Raw genomic sequence first — 21,809 nt, forward strand, 5'->3', positions numbered from 1 at the left:
TAAAAACTGAGCTTTTTTTAAATGAACAGCTAATTAATGATATCAAATAATCTGTGTTGTGAATAATGTAATATGTTTAAATGTTTTCCATTGTTTAATGTATATTGAATTGATCATTTAGAATTGATAAAGTCCATGTGAGGACTGTGACAGCTTATCAAATGTCCAAATTTTAGAAAAGCATACCTAATATGCATTTAGGTATAGAACTCCAAGGTTTAGGAATGGATTGAAATCAGTCCTCTTTTTATGACACGAAGGGGCAAGACATAAAGAAATGTCTACTGCGGCAAGAAAACAGAAGCAACTTAATGAGGTTGGTACAATCTGAATTTTATGATATTATTTTGGGGGAAAATGTATACAACTTTGTACACAATACTATACTACTATGAAATGATAAGCAATCCAAATTAGTTTTGGAAGTTTCTTTGTAGTAATATAAATCAATTTATTCAGTTTATCTTGATTATGTTACTTTGTTGATATATGTTGTCAAGCTGTATGACACTCAAAACTAAAAAGATGTTCCTGGTTGCGTTCAATATCGTCGCGGCTACGTCGTGCTACGTAGATTTTGACCATTGAACGTGTAGCTATAGACTAGTTGTTAGATAGATATTGATAGCAGCTACGTAGCTGCTACGATATTGAACTCAACCACTGTGACTTGACTTCAAGCTATGTCATCTTGCCTCACAACTAGATACACAAATGAGTCAATTGATTAAATATTTCTCTAACTCCATTCAATTTATACCTTTTTAAACGGGTGGATAATTAACTAATGATCAATGTGTTGTTCGGTTGACATCAGTTCTTTACTGATTAAAATTCAATTATGACGTCAACTTTCTTGCCATCCTCTGAATTTCCTATTTAGATGTCTCACAGAAAGGCAACCTACCCGATGTCGCATCATAGAATGCTCGCATCTTTTTCGCAGTTAATTGTACAAAGTAGGATAATATTTGCCTACAGGTTGTTTGACCTCATAACAGTGTCAGATTCCAGCACATATTCTCTAGTAACAGGACATTTCCCCACTCTCGACAGTTTCAATAATTTTAACTGCATGGCAATTATGCTTTAAACTTTAAATTTTACGTATATGAAAATCTTATCACACCAAATGCAACTGTAAGAATCTACATTTATCAAACTGCTACAGAAACCCTTAATTTAGCAAATCATATGGCGTGTCAAAAGGTTGTGTTACTTTTAATTGTTTTCAGGTGGTATATTAATAGCACGTTCAACAGTCGGTAGTTTTCCCCATTCACATTCAGCTCTGATAAAATCTCAAAAATATTGAACTCCCTGAAAAATTCAAAACGGAAAGTTGTTAATCAAATGGCAAAATCTAAAGCTCAAACACACCAAACGAATAGATTACAACTGTCATATTCCTAACTTGGTACATGCATTTTCTTATGATGGTTATTCTTCCGTTCTCTCATTGAGAATTCAAGTTAATATATCTACTGTTGAAACTTTTCGTTTTATTTGTTTTTATTTTGAAGGGTATTTATTAAATATCACTCATTTGTTCACACATTTTTGTCAATATAATGAAATTGTATGCAACTGTTAAACGTCAAACAATTGAGAGGAATAGCTAGCTATAAAACCAGGTTAAATCCCCCTTTATCTTCATCAGAGTCAAAGACAGAATCAAGATAGTTTGTTTGAATGATGTGTTCTTCATTGTGCTTCTAAATGTTTCAACTTGTCGGAATGTCCTTTTGATATATTTCGCTTCTCTCTTAGACTGCTGACTTGCTGGAGTGCTCATTCAATACAATTAATGTTGTCGTTTCATAAGGTGGACCTTTATGTCATGACGTAAACACCACTGTAGATTTTCTCATTTCATTTTGTTTTCATATTGGTCTAAGTCTGAATTTATTTAGAAATGATTAAAAGGAAATTAAGATAAGCTGTGAGTCTAGTCCAAGTAATTTGTTTACATCTTGAATTCCTGTATTCCCCAGATTTAAATGCATATTTATTGTAAGTGGGTCTAATCTTAAATTATTTCATTTCAAAATGCATGTTGTTTTTTTATCAAAAGTTAAAAAATATTTTGACATATATTTACTAATTGTTTTGTACTGCTGTTTATTGGTGAATTCATAATGGCTTTGTTAGTTTACGTTTTGGAAGTCGACTTTCATATTTATATAATGTTTCCCTTCTAATGCATATGCTTCCATTATGACAGCAACATTAATGTCAACTTAGTTCTATAATGGGAAGTATGAGTAGATACTTAGCATTTAATACACTTTAGACATGCCAATTGTTAATAGACATACATGTTTCTTTGTCTTGATTTAAGCTCCATAATTCATCATATAAAACATAAGAATGATTTGCCCAACCCCCCTTTTTTTAAGATTGTGAGTGATTTTTGAATAGGAATACTGAATACAATTCCAAAGAAAGACAATATTCATATAATAAATTGTTAGAGATGATCTCAACAAGTTTAAGTCCCATGAAATGTTAATTAGTTTGACAATGATATTTTTTGTTCAACATTGTTGAATTAATAGAATTTGTTGCGACTGTCATACAAGTGAAAAGTTTACCAAGATATAAAACCAGGTTTAATCCAACATTTTCTACAAAAGAAAAAGTCAGGAATATGACAGTTGTTTTTCATTCGTTTGATGTGTTTGTGCTTTTAATTTTTGCCATTCGATTAGGAACTTTCCGTTTTATATTTTCCTCGGGATTCAGTATTTTGGTTATTTTAACTTTATACATAACAATGATTTGCACTACCCTCTTTTAATATTTTGAGTGACAGGAATACATAAAAATAAAACAAACGAAATACACTATTCGCAGAAAATAAATACATAGAGGTAAACTCAACATGTCTTAGTTCCATTAAATGTCGAGCTCCGAAACAGCGGTTACGTCCTCTTTACTACGCTACGTTGACTTTAATAGTTTAGCGAAGCAACGTCACCACTGTTTCGGAGTTTGATTAAATGTATATTTGTTTGACAATTATACTTTTTCTGGTCAGACATTGCAATAGTGTCATGACGTCACTGAATTTTATAAAGAATGTGTTTATCATAGGTAAGGTTAAGATTGTGCTATGGGTTTTTTGCTTATCAAAATTTTAAATACCGATGTTTGAAATGTCTCTCAGAGATTTTAAATGTTTGAGTTATATTTGAACAAGATTCATTAAAGGTACCCGACTTACAATTTAGTACACAACTCTTTAAGGTCCCACGTCAGCATATAGCTTAAGCGTCAATGTATTTATAAGCTTCTGTACTAAATGCTTAGAAAAAGTAAAACAAAAGTGCCGTACTTCAAGGCAAATTCAAATCAACGGAACAAGTGGCAAGAGATATATTCCTGACTAGGTACAGATATTTTCCGAAAAAAAAAAATAGTTGGTTAAACCTGGATTTATAGTTAGGTCATTTTACTTTTTTGCGTTTCTGTAGAAGGCAATTAAAAAAAATCCGATCTAAAAATCGTACTTATATCCTTTATCATTTTATAGTTCACAAACCAAGACGAAATAGTTGTTGGCTATTCTAGATATTTATAAAGATACAAATCTAACATGACAGTTTTACCATGTGGGTGGTTTGGACATCAGCCAAGATATCAATCGAAACACTATTAGATCAGCTGATATTAAATACGATATAATGTAAAACAATTATAAGCATATATATAGACATTACAACATTGATTATATAACGAATTCACATGGGTGATTATATAACAAATTTACATGGCTATGACATTTATGACGGCCTGGCTTTTTGACAACTTCTAGTATTCAGCGTTTTTCTTTTAGTGTCAAAAAAATGGTTGGTTATTAAATTGCACTGTAAGACCGTACTGCACATGCACTTGATATAACAGATAAATGAATCATAGTTAAATTTTCACACGTATTGCATATTCAAATGTGAAGCTATATCTTCACATATTGACGCTGGCCTTGGTGGCCAATGATCTAAGTAGTCGAACTTCTGTACTACTAGCCAGTCAGCACTAATGTTGTGAGTTCGAATCCCATATGGGGTACGTGCACTCGTCTCAAATCTGACTTAACTATGATTGTCAGTTTTCCTAAAACTCCTGTTTCCTCCGCCTTTAAAAACTGATCGACAGGAAATAGCATAATTGTTTTGGATCAATTAATCAATAAATAAATAAGATATAAACTAAATTACTGGCAAACAGTGCAATATATAAGTAATAACATTACTTTTGTTATCAAAAAGTGACGTATTTTTGTGACGTATATGTTGTCAAAGGTAGTCTTGAAATTCATACAATTATATGGAACGAGGTACAAAAATTCAAAATTATTTTCCAAAAAGCTAGTCCAAATAATTACCATGATTATGATGGTCTTGAAAGGCTTTTTTTTAGATTAATGCTGTGACGACATCACCAATATTTGGACTAACACAATGCTCTATCCATGGAAAATGGAAATAAATAGCCGGCTGTAAGGCACGTGCAAAAACTCATTTAAGATACCAGCTTACAATTTTGTGAAGATGTATGATTGTACCAGCCGTTTGTACTAAAACCCTAACAATAAATTAAGCATGATTGTACATGTACTAGCCGTTTATGCGACCATCCGAACAGCCCACAGGGCTATTGTCGCCATTTGCGTCTGTTATCGACCTTACAATATTTACAAATATCTGTTCTGAAACTTCTAGACTAAAAATAAATTAGAATCAAACATAAAGATATAAAATTAAAAACAAAAATTGTTTTGACGAATTTTCGTGCTTTCATTCAATCTAGCATATCTGCTTAAAAATAACAGTAGATGCACAGAACCTCTGAATAGTTAAAATGAATACTTTCACAAGATCTTCAAATATGATTTAAAAGTCGGCAACCGACTAACTGTGAGTGTCAATCCCTTAAAATCAAAATTTCAAACACTTTATTATCTTGATGGAAATTATAATGAACAAAATTTATCAGTAAGACAATATTGTGGCCACCACAATTTTAATTCAACACAAATATTCTCGTTGCATTGTATCAATGTTCTGCCAAATATCTATAAACATCTCGTGTACTCCTTAGACAATAACAGGCAAATAAGATGAAAGACCTTATTGAATTTATTTGTTATATATAAATGTCTCATTTACTCCTTGGACAATACAAAGCAATGAGATTACAGACCTTATTGAAAAAATCTTTGTTTTTTACAGTGTCTGTTATGGGCTGCTGACAAGAATGATACTGAGAAGTTGAGGTATTACTTGAAGGAAGGAGCAACAGTAGACAAGACTGACCCGGTAAGATCGTCATGTCATAGATTGTAGCAGTGTGTGAAATGTTTCTATCGTAAACAAATCTGACCCGGTAAGATCATCATGTCATAGATTGTAGCAGTGTGTAAAATGTTTCTATCTTAGACAAGTCTGACCCAGTAAGATCATCATTTGATAGATTGTGGCAGTGTGTAAAATGTTTCTATCTTAGACAAGTCTTACCCGGTAAGATCATCATTTGATAGATTGTAGCAGTGTGTAAAATGTTTCTATCTTAGACAAATCTGACCCGGTAAGATTATCATTTCATAGATTGTTGCAGTGTGTAAAATGTTTCTATCTTAGACAAGTCTTACCCGGTAAGATCATCATGTCATAGATTGTAGCAGTGGGTAAAATGTTTCTATCTTAGACAAATCTGACCCGGTAAGATCATCATTGCATAGATTGTAGCAGTGTGTAAAATGTTTCTATCTTAGACAAATCTGACCCGGTAAGATCATCATGTCATAGATTGTTGCAGTGTGTAAAATGTTTCTATCTTAGACAAGTCTTACCCGGTAAGATCATCATGTCATAGATTGTAGCAGTGTGTAAAATGTTTCTATCTTAGACAAATCTGACCCGGTAAGATCATCATGTCATAGATTGTAGCAGTGTGTAAAATGTTTCTATCTTAGACAAGTCTGACCCGGTAAGATTATCATTTCATAGATTATTGCAGTGTGTAAAATGTTTCTATCTTAGACAAGTCTGACCCAGTAAGATTATCATTTCATAGATTGTTGCAGTGTGTAAGATCATCATGTTATAGATTGTAGCAGTGGGTAAAATGTTTCTATCTTAGACAAGTCTGACCCGGTAAGATCATCATGTCATAGATTGTAGCAGTGGGTAAAATGTTTCTATCTTAGACAAGTCTGACCCAGTAAGATCATCATGTCATATATTGTAGCAGTGTGTAAAATGTTTCTATCTTAGACAAGTCTGACCCGGTAAGATCATCATGTCATAGATTGTAACAGTGTGTAAAATGTTTCTATCTTAGACAAGTCTGACCCGGTAAGATCATCATGTCATAGATTGTAACAGTGTGTAAAATGTTTCTATCTTAGACAAGTCTGACCCAGTAAGATCATCACTTAATAGATTGTGGCAGTGTGTAAAATGTTTCTATCTTAGACAAGTCTGACCCAGTAAGATCATCATTTGATAGATTGTGGCAGTGTGTAAAATGTTTCTATCTTAGACAAATCTGACCCGGTAAGATCATCATTTGATAGATTGTAGCAGTGTGTAAAATGTTTCTATCTTAGACAAATCTGACCCGGTAAGATCATCATGTCATAGATTGTAGCAGTGTGTAAAATGTTTCTATCTTAGACAAGTCTGACCCGGTAAGATCATCATGTCATAGATTGTAGCAGGCAGTGTGTAAAATGTTTCTATCTTAGACAAATCTGACCCGGTAAGATCATCATGTCATAGATTGTAGCAGTGTGTATAATGTTTCTATCTTAGACAAATCTGACCCGGTAAGATCATCATGTCATAGATTGTAGCAGTGTGTAAAATGTTTCTATCTTAGACAAGTCTGACCCAGTAAGATCATCATTTAATAGATTGTAGTAGTGTGTAAAATGTTTCTACCTTAGACAAGTCTGACCCAGTAAGATCATCATTTAATAGATTGTAGTAGTGTGTAAAATGTTTCTATCTTAGACAAATCTGACCCGGTAAGATCATCATGTCATAGATTGTAGCAGTGTGTAAAATGTTTCTATCTTAGACAAGTCTGACCCGGTAAGATTATCATTTCATAGATTATTGCAGTGTGTAAAATGTTTCTATCTTAGACAAGTCTGACCCAGTAAGATCATCACTTAATAGATTGTGGCAGTGTGTAAAATGTTTCTATCTTAGACAAGTCTGACCCAGTAAGATCATCATTTGATAGATTGTGGCAGTGTGTAAAATGTTTCTATCTTAGACAAATCTGACCCGGTAAGATCATCATTTGATAGATTGTAGCAGTGTGTAAAATGTTTCTATCTTAGACAAATCTGACCCGGTAAGATCATCATGTCATAGATTGTAGCAGTGTGTAAAATGTTTCTATCTTAGACAAGTCTGACCCGGTAAGATCATCATGTCATAGATTGTAGCAGGCAGTGTGTAAAATGTTTCTATCTTAGACAAATCTGACCCGGTAAGATCATCATGTCATAGATTGTAGCAGTGTGTAAAATGTTTCTATCTTAGACAAGTCTGACCCAGTAAGATCATCATTTAATAGATTGTAGTAGTGTGTAAAATGTTTCTACCTTAGACAAGTCTGACCCAGTAAGATCATCATTTAATAGATTGTAGTAGTGTGTAAAATGTTTCTATCTTAGACAAATCTGACCCGGTAAGATCATCATGTCATAGATTGTAGCAGTGTGTAAAATGTTTCTATCTTAGACAAGTCTGACCCGGTAAGATTATCATTTCATAGATTATTGCAGTGTGTAAAATGTTTCTATCTTAGACAAGTCTGACCCAGTAAGATCATCACTTAATAGATTGTGGCAGTGTGTAAAATGTTTCTATCTTAGACAAATCTGACCCGGTAAGATCATCATGTCATAGATTGTAGCAGTGTGTAAAATGTTTCTATCTTAGACAAGTCTGACCCGGTAAGATCATCATGTCATAGATTGTAGCAGGCAGTGTGTAAAATGTTTCTATCTTAGACAAATCTGACCCGGTAAGATCATCATGTCATAGATTGTAGCAGTGTGTATAATGTTTCTATCTTAGACAAATCTGACCCGGTAAGATCATCATGTCATAGATTGTAGCAGTGTGTAAAATGTTTCTATCTTAGACAAGTCTGACCCAGTAAGATCATCATTTAATAGATTGTAGTAGTGTGTAAAATGTTTCTACCTTAGACAAGTCTGACCCAGTAAGATCATCATTTAATAGATTGTAGTAGTGTGTAAAATGTTTCTATCTTAGACAAATCTGACCCGGTAAGATCATCATGTCATAGATTGTAGCAGTGTGTAAAATGTTTCTATCTTAGACAAGTCTGACCCGGTAAGATTATCATTTCATAGATTATTGCAGTGTGTAAAATGTTTCTATCTTAGACAAGTCTGACCCAGTAAGATCATCACTTAATAGATTGTGGCAGTGTGTAAAATGTTTCTATCTTAGACAAGTCTGACCCAGTAAGATCATCATTTGATAGATTGTGGCAGTGTGTAAAATGTTTCTATCTTAGACAAATCTGACCCGGTAAGATCATCATTTGATAGATTGTAGCAGTGTGTAAAATGTTTCTATCTTAGACAAATCTGACCCGGTAAGATCATCATGTCATAGATTGTAGCAGTGTGTAAAATGTTTCTATCTTAGACAAGTCTGACCCGGTAAGATCATCATGTCATAGATTGTAGCAGGCAGTGTGTAAAATGTTTCTATCTTAGACAAATCTGACCCGGTAAGATCATCATGTCATAGATTGTAGCAGTGTGTAAAATGTTTCTATCTTAGACAAGTCTGACCCAGTAAGATCATCATTTAATAGATTGTAGTAGTGTGTAAAATGTTTCTACCTTAGACAAGTCTGACCCAGTAAGATCATCATTTAATAGATTGTAGTAGTGTGTAAAATGTTTCTATCTTAGACAAATCTGACCCGGTAAGATCATCATGTCATAGATTGTAGCAGTGTGTAAAATGTTTCTATCTTAGACAAGTCTGACCCGGTAAGATTATCATTTCATAGATTATTGCAGTGTGTAAAATGTTTCTATCTTAGACAAGTCTGACCCAGTAAGATCATCACTTAATAGATTGTGGCAGTGTGTAAAATGTTTCTATCTTAGACAAGTCTGACCCAGTAAGATCATCATTTGATAGATTGTGGCAGTGTGTAAAATGTTTCTATCTTAGACAAATCTGACCCGGTAAGATCATCATTTGATAGATTGTAGCAGTGTGTAAAATGTTTCTATCTTAGACAAATCTGACCCGGTAAGATCATCATGTCATAGATTGTAGCAGTGTGTAAAATGTTTCTATCTTAGACAAGTCTGACCCGGTAAGATCATCATGTCATAGATTGTAGCAGGCAGTGTGTAAAATGTTTCTATCTTAGACAAATCTGACCCGGTAAGATCATCATGTCATAGATTGTAGCAGTGTGTATAATGTTTCTATCTTAGACAAATCTGACCCGGTAAGATCATCATGTCATAGATTGTAGCAGTGTGTAAAATGTTTCTATCTTAGACAAGTCTGACCCAGTAAGATCATCATTTAATAGATTGTAGTAGTGTGTAAAATGTTTCTACCTTAGACAAGTCTGACCCAGTAAGATCATCATTTAATAGATTGTAGTAGTGTGTAAAATGTTTCTATCTTAGACAAATCTGACCCGGTAAGATCATCATGTCATAGATTGTAGCAGTGTGTATAATGTTTCTATCTTAGACAAGTCTGACCCGGTAAGATCATCATTGCATAGATTGTAGCAGTGTGTAAAATGTTTCTATCTTAGACAAGTCTGACCCAGTAAGATCATCACTTAATAGATTGTGACAGTGTGTAAAATGTTTCTATCTTAGACAAGTCTGACCCAGTAAGATCATCATTTGATAGATTGTAGCAGTGTGTAAAATGTTCATATGCTTATTTTCTGATGCGGTGTCTCTAACGATTTATAGGCTGTTTATAATAACTTCCCAAAATATTCGGTTTTGATCTTGACTGCACTACTTGGTTCTTTTGATTTATCTCATACGATAGACGGTATCAGATGAGTTTTATAAAATAAGAAGAAGTCCTTTACTTTATCTGCTTATTCTTAAATCATGCAATGTTTTGTAAGAATATAAGAATTCTGTTACGTCTATTTTAAATGAGAAAAAAGAAAGAGGAAGTTACTAAAGGGACATTCAAAACTCATAAGTCAAAAATAAACTGACAACGCCATGGCAAAACGCACCCAACAAAAACTTGGGGTAATCTTAGGTAGTTGAATTTTGTATTTTCTGTGAATTTGATATCCTCTTTTTGTCGTTGGGTTTGAGTTTTTAATTTGCCACAGCTCCTTTAGTTTCTACATAGTTCTTTCTATCTTTACCATTTTTAACTTTTAACTAATTTCTTATTACATGTATTGGAAATCATATTGCAAGATTTGTATTGGTCAATATTTATGTTAAGCAATCTTATTGAACCATCTTCAAATGCTTTTACATTTAAACGTCATTTTAACATAAAGTACCATTGTACTGCTGAAAGTAGCACGGTAGTATTTGCATTCCAGAATTTAGGTTGCTCTTTTTGGTACCCTGCCTAAGTCAACGTATTTGAACAGTGTGATTGGACAAAAAGTACAGTATCAACTGAACATACTTTTCCAAAATTAGGAATGAATCAGGTGTAGAAAAATATGAAACAATTTTACAAACAAATGAAAAAGAATTTTTGAGAATTTTTGAGAATTTTGTATTCACTGCACGATAAAAGACCTAAAAGCACTAGTGGCCATAGGTTTTTTAAAAATATAAAAAAAAGTCAACGGTCATGATAAATATTCAAATTCATTTCTGAATAGTAAAATGAAAGTACTTCAGTTAACTGTGAGTGTAGATTTTTTGGCAGTGTTAGAAAGTGTTGAAAATTCTAAGAAGGCTATCATTATCCCTTATGGGCCAGGAAATACTACCGTGCCACCATAACAAATGTAACGATTTGTTCACGAGTAATGAAAAATGAACACCTTACTTATTAATAGTACACATGATTTAACAAGATTAAATCTTACTGTGTAGAAGTGAGTTAATATTGTAAAGATAACCTCATCATAGTTATCAGGAGAAAATTTCTGAACACACCAGACTTTCATTCTTCTTAAAAAAACTCACAAGTGACGCTCGAATCAAAAAAGATAAAATAACCAAATAAAGAACAACTGTAGTGCCTAACGACAGACCGCGTTACACTGAGGTTTATTGACAAATTATTTGTATTAAATGGTAGGGTAAATATGAATTTTTGGGAAGGATTGTACAGACTAGAACAGATATAGCTACATCCAGATTTATAGCCTGGTCTTTTGTATCAATAAAGGCAACAGTAGTGTACCGCTGTTCGAAAGTCATAAATCGATTGAGAGAAAACAAATCCGGGTTACAAACTAAAAGCGAGGGAAACATATCACATATAAGAGGAAAACAACGAAATAACAGGACCACTAAAGTGCAAAAAAAAAAAAAAAAAAAAAAAAAAAAATACAAACAACAATGTTACACACGCAGAAACGAACTATAAGATAACAATGAACTGCCATATTTCTGACTTGGTACAGGATATTTTAACAAAAAATGATGGGTTGAACCTTGTTTTGTGGCTAGCTAAACCTCGCACTTTTATGGCAATGTTAAATATAACACTAATATAACAATATTACATGACAGGACTACAACTGTATAATGAATATTAAATTTTCTCTCAAACAGTACAGAAGAACAAGTTTAATCAAAGTCACACAGTATGGTAACTTGGATTCTTTTGAAATTTTGATTAGTCATGGTGCTTCAGTGGACAAAGCTGATGTTGTAAGGTTTTTTAAATGAACATAAGTATAAATTAAAGAAAAATAAGATTGCCATTATGAAATAAAATTAACGGTACCAATTTTCTTGCACCAGATGCGCATTTCGACAATACATGTCTCTTCAGTGATGCTCGTGGCCAAAATATTTGAAATCCAAAGCTTATATAAAAGATGAAGAGCTATAATCCAAAAGGTCCAAAAAGTATAGCCAAATCCTTGAAAGGAATCAGAGCTTTGCATGAGGGAGATATTCCTTAATTTATAATAATTTCTATCATTTTGTAACAGTAAATTTTAATAACACAAAAAATCCTTATTTTCATGCCAGTACCGAAGTACTAGCTACTGGGGTGAAAAGTATCCGTTTGAGTTCATATGACGTGATTTGAAGTAACTATAGGTCACCGTACGGCCTACGAATACGAAGAAATCACATACCATATATTCAGCTCACCGTATGGCCTACGCATACGAACAAATCACATACCATATATTCAGCTATAGGTCACCGTACGGCCTACGAATACGAACAAATCACATACCATATATGCAGCTATAGGTCACCGTACGGCCTACGAATACGAACAAATCACATACCATATATTCAGGTCACCGTAAGGCCTACGAATACGAACAAATCACATACCATATATTCAGCTATAGGTCACCGTACGGCCTACGAATACGAACAAATCACATACCATATATTCAGGTCACCGTAAGGCCTACGAATACGAACAAATCACATACCATATATTCAGGTCACCGTACGGCCTACAAATACGAACAAATCACATGCCGTATATTCAGGTCACCGTACGGCCTACGAATACGAAAAAATCACATTTCATTTATTTAGCTATAGATCACCGTACGGCCTACGAATACGAACAAATCACATACCAACTATAGGTCACCGTACGGCCTACGAATACGAACAAATCACATACCATATATTCAGCTTATATGTACTGAATAAATCAAAACAACATTATCTTATTTTGTAAAACATTAAAATTCAACTGACGGTTTTAAATTTATCCAATACTCAAGACAAAATACACTGCGTCGTTCAAATCTGAAAAATGGCAAGTCTTGTTGTGAAAAAAAGCTATCATGCAACAAATATCAAATTTTTCTATATCGTTCATGTTCTCTTCATTATATCTATGAAAGTATCAATTTGAGATGGAAATCGACAAATTGTCATTATAGTAACTTAATCAATAATCAGATAACCAGACGCCAGCTTCGTCTACAAAAGACTTATCAATGGCACTGCAATAAAAAAAAATCAAAGGGTCGTCAATTAACAGTTAATGTCTTACAATACCTTGATTCTTACAGGATGGCGAGACAGCACTAACTCATGCCTCCTACAAAGGTTGCTTCGATATCCTGTGCCGTCTGGTAGAACTTGGAGCCGATGTCAATCACAAAAATAAAGTGAGCAATAGTTTTTTTAAGAAATGTATACAATTTTTTTTTATAACGTTTTTCTAATGACAGAAGTATTTAACTTGTTGCACACGCAAAAAAGTTATGGTTATGCAGTGAACGTGAAATTTACAAACTTGACACATTTTTTTCTTATGCAAAATGTGATGCTAGCCTATCATAATGTTTTTATTTCAAATCATACGAATTTAATTATAGTAATTTAACTAATAACATTATTTGTTTTTTATGCAATGCAACTAGAATATTTGCGTGGAATTGAAATTGAGGTGGCCAAAATCATGTCTTTCTTATAATTTTTGGTTCCTATCCATTATAATATTCATCAAGATTTATTTGACGGATAAACGATATAATGATCCAATGCTTAATTCAAACAAATTGTAAAATAGATTAATACAAAATGACATCGCAACATACATAATAATAATTACCCATAATGCATTTCATTCTGGACAAGAAATGGTAAGTTTGTATTTTTTTTCTTCTATAGAATGACGAAACACCATTATACATTGCCAGTAAATATGGTCACTACGACTGTGTACGTAGACTTGTAATGGTTGATGGAGACTATACTGTACAAAGTAAGGTATGTACAATTTGTTTGCCATGTCGTATAATGTTGAGGAAAAATTAACTTCGACAAAAGAACAACATAAGCCTATGAAGTTTTGTACACGTCCTTTTTTCATCTATGTTGATGATAGTATTTAACTACATTGACTGGATATTCATCCCTTGTACGGTCTGTCACTTTTCCTCTATTGTGAACTCCTTAATTGAGACTTATCATCCATTTTCTCTAACTTTTTCGTGAATAAAGGTTACCACTTGCAAAACAGGAACTCCTTCAATCTGGGAGCATGGTTTGTGTTGCTCATTCTTGATTTATTTCTATGCGTTTTCTCATTTCGTTGTTTTTCTTTTTGGCTCGAGTCTTGTCTTTTCTATTTTAAATAAATTTAATTTGCGTTTCACCCTTTCTCTTGTCCAATAAGTATAAGTTCGATAGATAAATCTGTAAATCTCGAATTTGCAAAACATACACGTTCAATCTATTCGTGGCATCTATAGATAAAAGGTACAACTCTGCCTTCTTATAGTATACAATGTTTAACTCGACAAACGAACAAGGTTAAGTTAAAACTATATGTGTACAACTTCCACAATGTAATTATAATTCTTATATTTCTGTCAGAAAACACTACAGATGCAACAAGTCAGACAGGAAGTACATACCCTTCCGTTGTACCTGCTTTCACAAACAGGTCCTATAAAAAGTAAAATCACAAAAATACTGAACTCCGAGGAAATTTAAAACGGAAAGTCCCTAAGCAAGGGAATCAAATGGTTATCATCTAATATGCAATGAAATGTTATGTATATGTATTTTTTTAATAATTATTCTATTTTCTGATATCATAAATACAGTTTAGAAAAACAGCTTTGGATGTTGCCATTGAATCTTTATGCAAAACGAAAAAAATGAAAAAAGAAGAAAAATGCAAACAGTTGGAAAGAATTGTTGAACTACTGAGCGATGCTGATGAAATACAGGTACCATGTATGACTATTGTATTCTTTTAAATTACAATATTCTGTTAAAAATACAACAATAGATAATTATCAATATCAATAGATGGAGCATACAATTGTATATGTTTTCAATTTTGGAAAGCAAGAGTCGTTATAAAGATAATAATATGTATGAAATTATTTAGGTATGATGGAAGGACAAGATGGCGATAACAAAAAATATATTTACATGCATGCAATTCTTTGGTGAAATATTTTTTTTTGTGCATACAGGCACTTCGGAAGCAAGGTTTGTATATGTTGTGTTTCGTTTGTTTTCATCTACAAGTGGCAAATAAAAGGTGTGGCTGCTTTTTTTAATATCTAAAACAATAACGATCTCCTCTCTTTTGTGTAAAATAACAAAACAAAAAAATCTTTAACATTATTGAACAACACATAGTACGACACTGCTACTTGGACCTGATACTTGCTCTCTTTATTCTTTTAAACAGAATGATAAATTCAACTAGTATTTGTCAATTGAATTCGAAATATAAAAGTCTAACAAATTAATCAATGACATAAAGTAACCTTCCTTAGATATTCACAATACGACAAGTTCACAGGTGTGAGACGATATTTTTTGAACATATGTATATATACTGAATACATTAAAAGTTACATATATTAAACAGGTTTCATCTCGTACCTTTGAATAGCCTGTTACATATAAGTATCTTTTAATTCTTTTCTTGTCCGAATGCGTGTTTAAAACTTTATGGAAATAAAACGCGACCTTTTTATTAGTATATAATTATGCAGCATCCCTTCGCAAAGATATACATTTTTCATTATGTTATATGCAATTGATTTTGGTATGAATAAACAGCTTTTTACTGGTCAGGTTGTTTGTGGTATCTGATTTGCTTACAACATATACTATAGCAATATAAGGTCCAATGTGTATTGTGTGGTGTTTTTACAAAGTTGGAGGGCTATTTTTATAACAATATAAGGGACAATGTGTATTGTGTGGTGTTTTTACAAATGGGCTATTTTTATTTTAATCTTTCATTTTGACTAATGTGCTTTGTCTATGTGCCTTTTTGCGTTTCTTTGTTACATATTTATTTGTTTTATAGTGATTAAGGTCATAACACAATGTTGACTACAATACCCCAATTTTTTACATTTTTACCTATTATGTCTGTTTGTTTTGTTCACACATCGTTGTCAATATCATATAATTCTATGCGACTGTCATACAAGTGAGAGATTTAGCAACTATAAAACTAGATTTAATCCACCACTTTCTACATAAATTATTTGTTTGATGTGTTTGAGCTTTTGAATTTGCCATTTGATTAGGGACTTTTCAATTTGAATTTTCCTCGGGGTTCGGTATTTTTTTCAATTATTTTATTTTTTTTCTGCTAGCCAAAAAAATCAGTGGAAAACCTCAAATGTTCCGTGTTCAAACATTTGAAATCAAACAGCAGTATCGTGCACCGCCTTTCGAATGTCATTGCGAATTATTTACAAATAGCATATCAACATTAAAGTGTCCACACTTGTCAATATACACGCATCAATAACATTCATATTATTTTTAAAGTATTAAAAATGTTTTTTTTTTTAAAGTTTTTTTTTTTTTTTTACTTTTCAATTTTTTTAACCAAATACTTTAATGAATACACGTGTATGTTTTTAATGAAGAATATAAAATGATGAAACTCTCCATTTCTTTGTTAGTGAGAATGTCTTGCATACATATCTTTTTGATAAAGAAAGATCAGACCACAAATCTTATTGTGTGGTTTGGACATTATAATTGTTTACTCGTTTTCGCATTAAAATGCAAAAACAACAAGTTAATGATATGTAAAATAAGTTCATCTTTAGTGCAAATAAGTAACGGATGTTTGTTCACAAATATCAACACTAACTAAAATAGAAGATTCGTAAAGTTGAAGAGTCATAAAAAATTTTGATGACCCCATGATTGCAAAATTAAAAATCCAAACACAAAAAAATGAATAATGATTCCCATTGTAAAAAACTTTGACAATCGTTAACATGTGAGAGTTTCTTTATTTATAGATGTTTGTGTTGTATTATTTGTAACGGCAACGTGCATGTTCGAACGGCCCGGGATATTATAATCCATACAAAAATATCATTAATCGGTCGGCATACGGAAACAGAGAATTACAAAAATACCGAACACTAAGGTAAATTCAAAAAGGGGAAGTACATAAAAACTGGCGAAATCAAACGCTTTCGGACAACGGAACAGGCAATACTATTTTTCTGTCCTAGTCAACTAATTGTTAAATGTAAAGTCTGTTTAATATTCACATCTTTACTATTCATATATCTTCATACATCATTTAATATTTACAAGTGATCAAAAACATTTTAATAAACTTGCATGTGTTTTAACAGTAGTTGATATTCTTACTAAAACTAGTAGATTTCAAAAGTTATACATTTATGCTAAAACTAACTATTTTAAACATTTTCATGAATTTGTTCTATCAAAAATATCTGCAATCTATTTTACCCAAAACTTTATTTTGTTTACCGTAAAGTTTACTAAACTTATCGAAATCATTGCAACTCTACAGTGTTCCGTTTAACTGTCAATATTAAAAAAGGTGAACTATCATTGAAAAAGAATGAATAGAAAAAACGAACCCCAAATCAAATTATAAAAGAAGGAAGTTTATAACAACCAACAAAACGAATTAAAAACAACAATTGTATTTCTGAATTGGTACAGGTATTTTCCCCAAAAAATGTGGATTGAACCTGGGTTTATAGCTACTCAAACCACTTGTATGATTGTTGTTTATTGATCTGTTAAATTAACAAAACTTGGTGAATAATATAGGCAGATACAATTCAAATGACCATCAACACTTCGGTGAAATAGACCATGCGACATGAATATGCAAATATCGTTGATAAAAGTGAAGACGCATATTTTTCACGAACTTTTGCTTGAATTATACCTTTCAAAATCATTACAAACTAGTAGTCTGTATATGTGTAAACGTTTAAATATTTCATTTATCTTTGGTATTAATTGTTTTTCTTTTCTTTGCCATGAATTATGTAATTGCCAACGAAATACCTTTCCTCTACTGAGTACAGCAAACGATATTAGAGTGAAGGGCAACACACTTTCAAATAATCAGATTAATTACTTTGAGCATTTGTTGATCATTCGTTGATACAGTAACGACGAAGAGACCAACACAAAAAAGAAACAAAATAATAAAGATAAAATGTTTCAAATCTGACACTATAAATATATTTTATTTTAGAGAAAATGTTTACTTTAACACCAGAAGAATTCCGCATCTGCCTCGAACGAAGCGAATATCGTCCATCTGATGTAAGCGTACGAGTCATTGGATTAAATGACCAATCTACTATGGTTGTTACACGTGCTCTCATTCGTCAGTCAGCTTACTCCAATAAAGATGAAGACATTGAAAATGGGATAAATATCTATAATGGAATGTGTGAACTGAATATTGAAAGTGGAGAATGGATAACACATGGAAAAAGTATTTTAAATAAATTTATATATTACATGATATAAATGACTGACCATCTTTTCAAAAGTGTACCGTGAATTTGCATGGCGGGTAATGAGTGCATAGCAGGAGACATTTGCCCTGTCGAAACACATAGCAACTCCCACAGCTTTTATTGTTACCTTGATTAGTATCTTTTTAATGCATTAATGAGATTTAAACAAAACTACTGAATCTCCTTGAATTGAAACGATTACCCAATATTTTATCCTCTGTTTATGTTAACCAAAGAAGTAGTAAAGACTACTATTCAACGTTTTAGCAATACGACAATTACCATACATATTGGCGGGGATTGATTCCATGGGTTTACATCTATATCGGAAGGAAAAACTTGTTGATACTTTGTTCCTACTTTTTATGTAAAAGTCCTAAAGAAAATTACTATGAATTTGAAAAAAAGTATAGTTTCTAAAAATACTGAAATACTCGGCAATCTTTGCAGTCACAAATGTTTGATTCCTCTTTTTCTTGTACGATTAACTTATTATAAGTTGATGAAATAGTACAGGTTATTGGTTTATAGATTTTCGAATAATATAACAAAGATCCTCGTATCTTTGATGAGTTTATTTATTTTGATTTATGTAGAACTTATTTTGAATAATTTTAAATCGTTTTACTGGATCTGTTTTCTCAGAACTAAACTTCAAAGTACGTATGAATACAATTTTTGTTAAAACATGTTTAATGGGGTTACACCAAAACACTTAATATCTGATTAAGTTTTACTTCTCAGTTAACCACAATGGCGTTTTCTTATGTAAACCTAATAGCAAAGCTTACTATTATTGCTATATAGAATGCACACGTTATTTAAAGGTTAATAGAAAAAAAATCAACATTCAAAAATAAATTGTATTTAATTGTGACTACTTTTGGAAATCTACCGAATGTTCTGTAATGATTCCTAATATTATTCTCAGTTGCAGACGAGGATTTAGTTCACAGACACATGGGAGAGGTCGTACGACACTATGTCAACACACATGATTTCAAAACAGAAGCCGAGAACGAGGCATCACTGAAAAGGAATAAACAGTCGCTACTATTTAGAAGTAACACTGTCTTTGAACCAGAATTGTCGCTAAAACCATTCAGTCTTACTCCCCATTTAAATGGTCTACGTAACAATAGTAGCAGTAATTTATTGTTGCCAAGGTCGGCAACATCAACTAGTTTATATTCACTTAAATCCGAAAGGAGCGTCGTATCATTATGTGATATGGATATCAAAATGACATCAGGTAGTACTAGGAATTTTCCCAATGTGGATGAACATGTTTCTAGTGATGGAGCTCAAGTTAGATTTAAGCAATTTGTATCAAATACTAAGAAAAAATTTGTAAAAGCAGCACAAACAATACAACAGAAAATGGATACGTTAATACATGGAGAAACGTCAGAAACTGGAAATCTAGATCCTAAAGGTGCATTAGTGAAAAACAGAAAGCACGTTTATGAAACATTTGAACATGTCAAGCGTTTAATGGATACAAACAATAGCAACCTAGCATCAATTTCTGTGTGCTCACTATCAACAAAATTTGAATACGCAGCAGCCCATAAGTTTTTGTTCACGTCAAGTGCAATATATATTGTTGTTCTAGACTTAGATATCGAAATTGATGGATTTAGTTCTGTGTTGTCTGATAGCAGTCCTCCCGTTACCAATAAAGGTCGGGTTTACAAAGAAATATACTTAAGGATAAAGAAACATGAATTTAGATAAAAATCATTTAATTGATCAAATTGTAATATTTATACTATGTATTTTATTATATCTTTATGACTTGTCCAATCTTACAAGTGATACTTAATTTTTATGACTTGATCAATCTTTCAAGTGGTATTTATTTTTTATGATGTGTGTCTAATACTGTAGTATGTAATTTCACATGTTTCATCATGAACACAATCGCAAAAAAAAAAATAATCTATTATTATCACTGTTATATGATGCTAGAAATAAGTCTTTTAGGCAATATAATTGAATTATATGCGACTGTCGTACAAGTAAGAGGTTAAGCTAGCTATAAAACCAGGTTTAATCCACAATGTTGTACATCGGAAAATACATGTACCAAGTCAAGTATATGACAGTTGTTATCCGTTAGTTTGGTGTGTTTTAGCTTTTGATTTGCCACTTAATTAAGATTATCTGTTTTGAATATGCATGAAGGTCGGTATTTTTTGTCTCTATATTCTCAAATATGGGATAGTTGACAAATATGCACAAAATCTCAATGATTATTCTTTTGAAATAAGTTACTATAGCTAATAGTCCAAATGTGTATTGAATTTTATTGCGCACTTATTCTGTTTTATGATAAAAATATATTAAGGTTTTACATAGCAAATAATTAATTTTGTTGGAAATAGGGGAATATGTTTTAAACGTACACTGAATATACTAAAGGATATATCATCAAGCCCTTTGGAAACTGACCATATCAAAGTACCATATTAGATTAAAAATGAATTACTAGCGTAAGTTACTAGATATTATAATCTTTTTTTTTCGAATTACAGATTATATTAAATACTTGATGGAAACAGTTACAAGACGGAATGAAGATTCATCGGTCCAGTTTTCTAAAATAATTTTTGTTGTCCTGAATTCTGGATCGAATGAAGAGGTATATTTTCGATTCGTTATATATATGTTTACTGAGATGTGAAACGATCTAGACAATCTTAGTGAATAAACTCATCATAGATACAAGGATTGAAATTTTATATCTGCGCCAGACGCGCGTTTACTCTAGGGGGTATCACAAGCCCAGTAGTCAGCACTTTTTGTGCTGACATGAATTGTCATTGATATGGTTATATTTATAAATTTACTGTTTACAAATTTTTGAATTTTTTGAAATACTAAGGCTTTTCTACCTCAGACATAGATTGCCTTAGCTGTATTTGGCAAAACGTTTAGGAATTTTGGTCTTCAATGCTCTTCAACTTCATACTTTATTTGGCCTTTTTAACTTTTTTGGATTCGAGCGTCACTGATGAGTCTTTTGTAGACGAAACGCGCGTCTGGCGTATATACTAAATTTAGTCCTGGTATCTATGATGAGTTTTATTCCTTAAAAGTTTTGCCAAATACAGTTAAGGTTACCTATCCCTGAGGTTGAAAAGTCTTAGTATTTCAAAAAATTAAAAGTTTCGTAATTTATAACTTTGATCATATCAATGGCAACTCAAGTCTACACAGAAGTGATAACTACTGGGCTGGTGAAACCCTCGGGGAATTATAGCTCAGCCAGCTATGGCATCAACCTTGTGGTTGAGGCACCTTAACTATCTTGA

The 21,809-nt window shown here is 32.2% G+C and overlaps 1 protein-coding gene across 3 annotated transcripts in view; it reads left to right on the forward strand.

Annotated features, from left to right (window-relative positions):
• Nucleotides 1-209: 209 nt before the first annotated feature.
• LOC143056370 (uncharacterized) overlaps nt 210-21,809 on the forward strand; it is a 31,033-nt gene continuing 9,433 nt past the window's right edge. The window contains exons 1-10 of one of the 3 annotated variants that reach the window (XM_076229457.1): nt 210-316; nt 5,235-5,321; nt 11,816-11,914; nt 13,261-13,359; nt 13,865-13,963; nt 14,806-14,931; nt 15,184-15,199; nt 18,222-18,467; nt 19,424-20,176; nt 21,030-21,136. In XM_076229457.1, coding sequence (XP_076085572.1) covers nt 278-316; nt 5,235-5,321; nt 11,816-11,914; nt 13,261-13,359; nt 13,865-13,963; nt 14,806-14,931; nt 15,184-15,199; nt 18,222-18,467; nt 19,424-20,176; nt 21,030-21,136 — 1,671 coding nt within the window. In that variant the 5' untranslated portion in view covers nt 210-277. Of the gene's footprint in view, nt 317-5,234; nt 5,322-11,815; nt 11,915-13,260; nt 13,360-13,864; nt 13,964-14,805; nt 14,932-15,183; nt 15,200-18,221; nt 18,468-19,423; nt 20,294-21,029; nt 21,137-21,809 lie in introns of those variants that run through there. The other 2 variants (XM_076229459.1, XM_076229460.1) reach the window with 2 other exon arrangements.

This window comes from Mytilus galloprovincialis, chromosome 13 (assembly GCF_965363235.1).
Source record: "Mytilus galloprovincialis chromosome 13, xbMytGall1.hap1.1, whole genome shotgun sequence".
NCBI lineage: Eukaryota > Metazoa > Mollusca > Bivalvia > Mytilida > Mytilidae > Mytilus > Mytilus galloprovincialis.